The 1,601-nt window shown below is 41.8% G+C and overlaps 1 protein-coding gene across 4 annotated transcripts in view; it reads right to left on the reverse strand.

Annotated features, from left to right (window-relative positions):
- LOC116707439 (kin of IRRE-like protein 1) overlaps positions 1-1,601 on the reverse strand; it is a 32,806-nt gene that overhangs the window by 7,493 nt on the left and 23,712 nt on the right. For all 4 annotated transcript variants that reach the window (XM_032544775.1, XM_032544773.1, XM_032544774.1 and 1 more), the window contains exon 11: positions 563-779. In XM_032544775.1, coding sequence (XP_032400666.1) covers positions 563-779 — 217 coding nt within the window. The remainder of the gene's footprint in view (positions 1-562; positions 780-1,601) is intronic.

Raw genomic sequence — 1,601 nt, forward strand, 5'->3', positions numbered from 1 at the left:
ACTTTAAAAAGATGCGTCTTAAGTCTTGATTTAAAAAGGCCCGATAAATGGATGCCGATAAGATTCTGGATGGGAAGTTTACTTTTTAATAAATGGTTCCATTGACAAGACCAAAGTGATCTGTGTGTTTTGTCATTGTGAACTGAGCAATCATCGCAGCACGTCCAGTCTGAAATACCGCAAGCAAACAGCTGATGCCAATTCTCCGCCCCTTTGTCAAAGTATTTTTTTCACCCTTTTACGGATGGACAGTGCTACCTTGTGTGAGAGATTATCCAAGTGAGAATGTTTCGTGTCAAACTTAACACTTCAGTAGCCTATAGGCCAATGTTGTTTTCAATTAATAAAAGAAATCGCACAAAGCCGATGCACTTTTCCATGTTGATAAGAGTATTAAAATGAGAAAAAATAATGAGACAAAAAGAAATCAAGGGACATTTAGAATAGATAAAAAGGTACGATTCATTGTGAGTTAACTGTGACATTAATGTGATTAATTACGATTAATTATTTTAATTGCTTGATGGCACAAAAAAAAAAAAAAGAATTCATGCTAACACACCGGTCTCCTCCAATGAGATGATCATGGTTCCTGGGCCAAACGAGTTCCAGGCCGTGCAGTTGTAGGTGGACAGGAAGTCCGACTCCATCACGTTGTTGATGGTGAGGGTAGAGAGGACCCCACCGCCCTCGGCTGACGGTTTGCTCTGCTCCACCGTGTACCTCTCCAGCAGCGTCCCCTTCTCCTTCTCCCACACGTTCTCCTTCCACGCCCACACCTGCAGCGCACACACACACACACACACACACACACACACACACACAACTACACACACACAAACACACGTATGCACAAACACACACAGACACACACACATAAACACACGGATGCACAAATACACACAGACGTACATACACAGACACAACACACACGCACGCACGCACACACACACACACACCACACACACCACACACACACATACACACACGACACATACACAACACACACACACAAAGACACGCACACAAGCATACACAAACACACAACACACAGACATGCATGCACACACACGCACAAACGCCACACAACACACACATGACACACACAACACACACGCACGAGCGCAATACAAACACACACACACACACACAAACACACACACACACATACACACACACACAGACATGCATGCACACATAGGAGGCCATATTAGATGATATCACGATTAGTTAAGCACTATTTTGGAGACATTACTGCTTGGGTAAGTTGTGTGATAAAATTCTAATCATTCAGACAATTAATATTATTCTGCATTTAGAATATAAAAGATAATGCCTCCGGCCACTGCTATCGCCGGCAGGGGACCATAAAAACAAATCCCCCCAGGGGATTAATAAAGTGTCTTTTTTCTTCTTCTTCAAATAGAGCTATGTTAACACTTCTCTGTTGTACAACTATACAGTAAATTATTAGATTGAACACATACTGTATGAAGAAATGACTGAAATAAAAACATCAAGTACACACTCACATGTAAACACAAATTGTGCGTGTTGTGCTATAAAAAGTTTGCATGTTTCTGCAGACTGAAGTGTGTGGG

Source organism: Etheostoma spectabile, chromosome 19, assembly GCF_008692095.1.
Source record: "Etheostoma spectabile isolate EspeVRDwgs_2016 chromosome 19, UIUC_Espe_1.0, whole genome shotgun sequence".
In the NCBI taxonomy this organism is placed as follows: domain Eukaryota; kingdom Metazoa; phylum Chordata; class Actinopteri; order Perciformes; family Percidae; genus Etheostoma; species Etheostoma spectabile.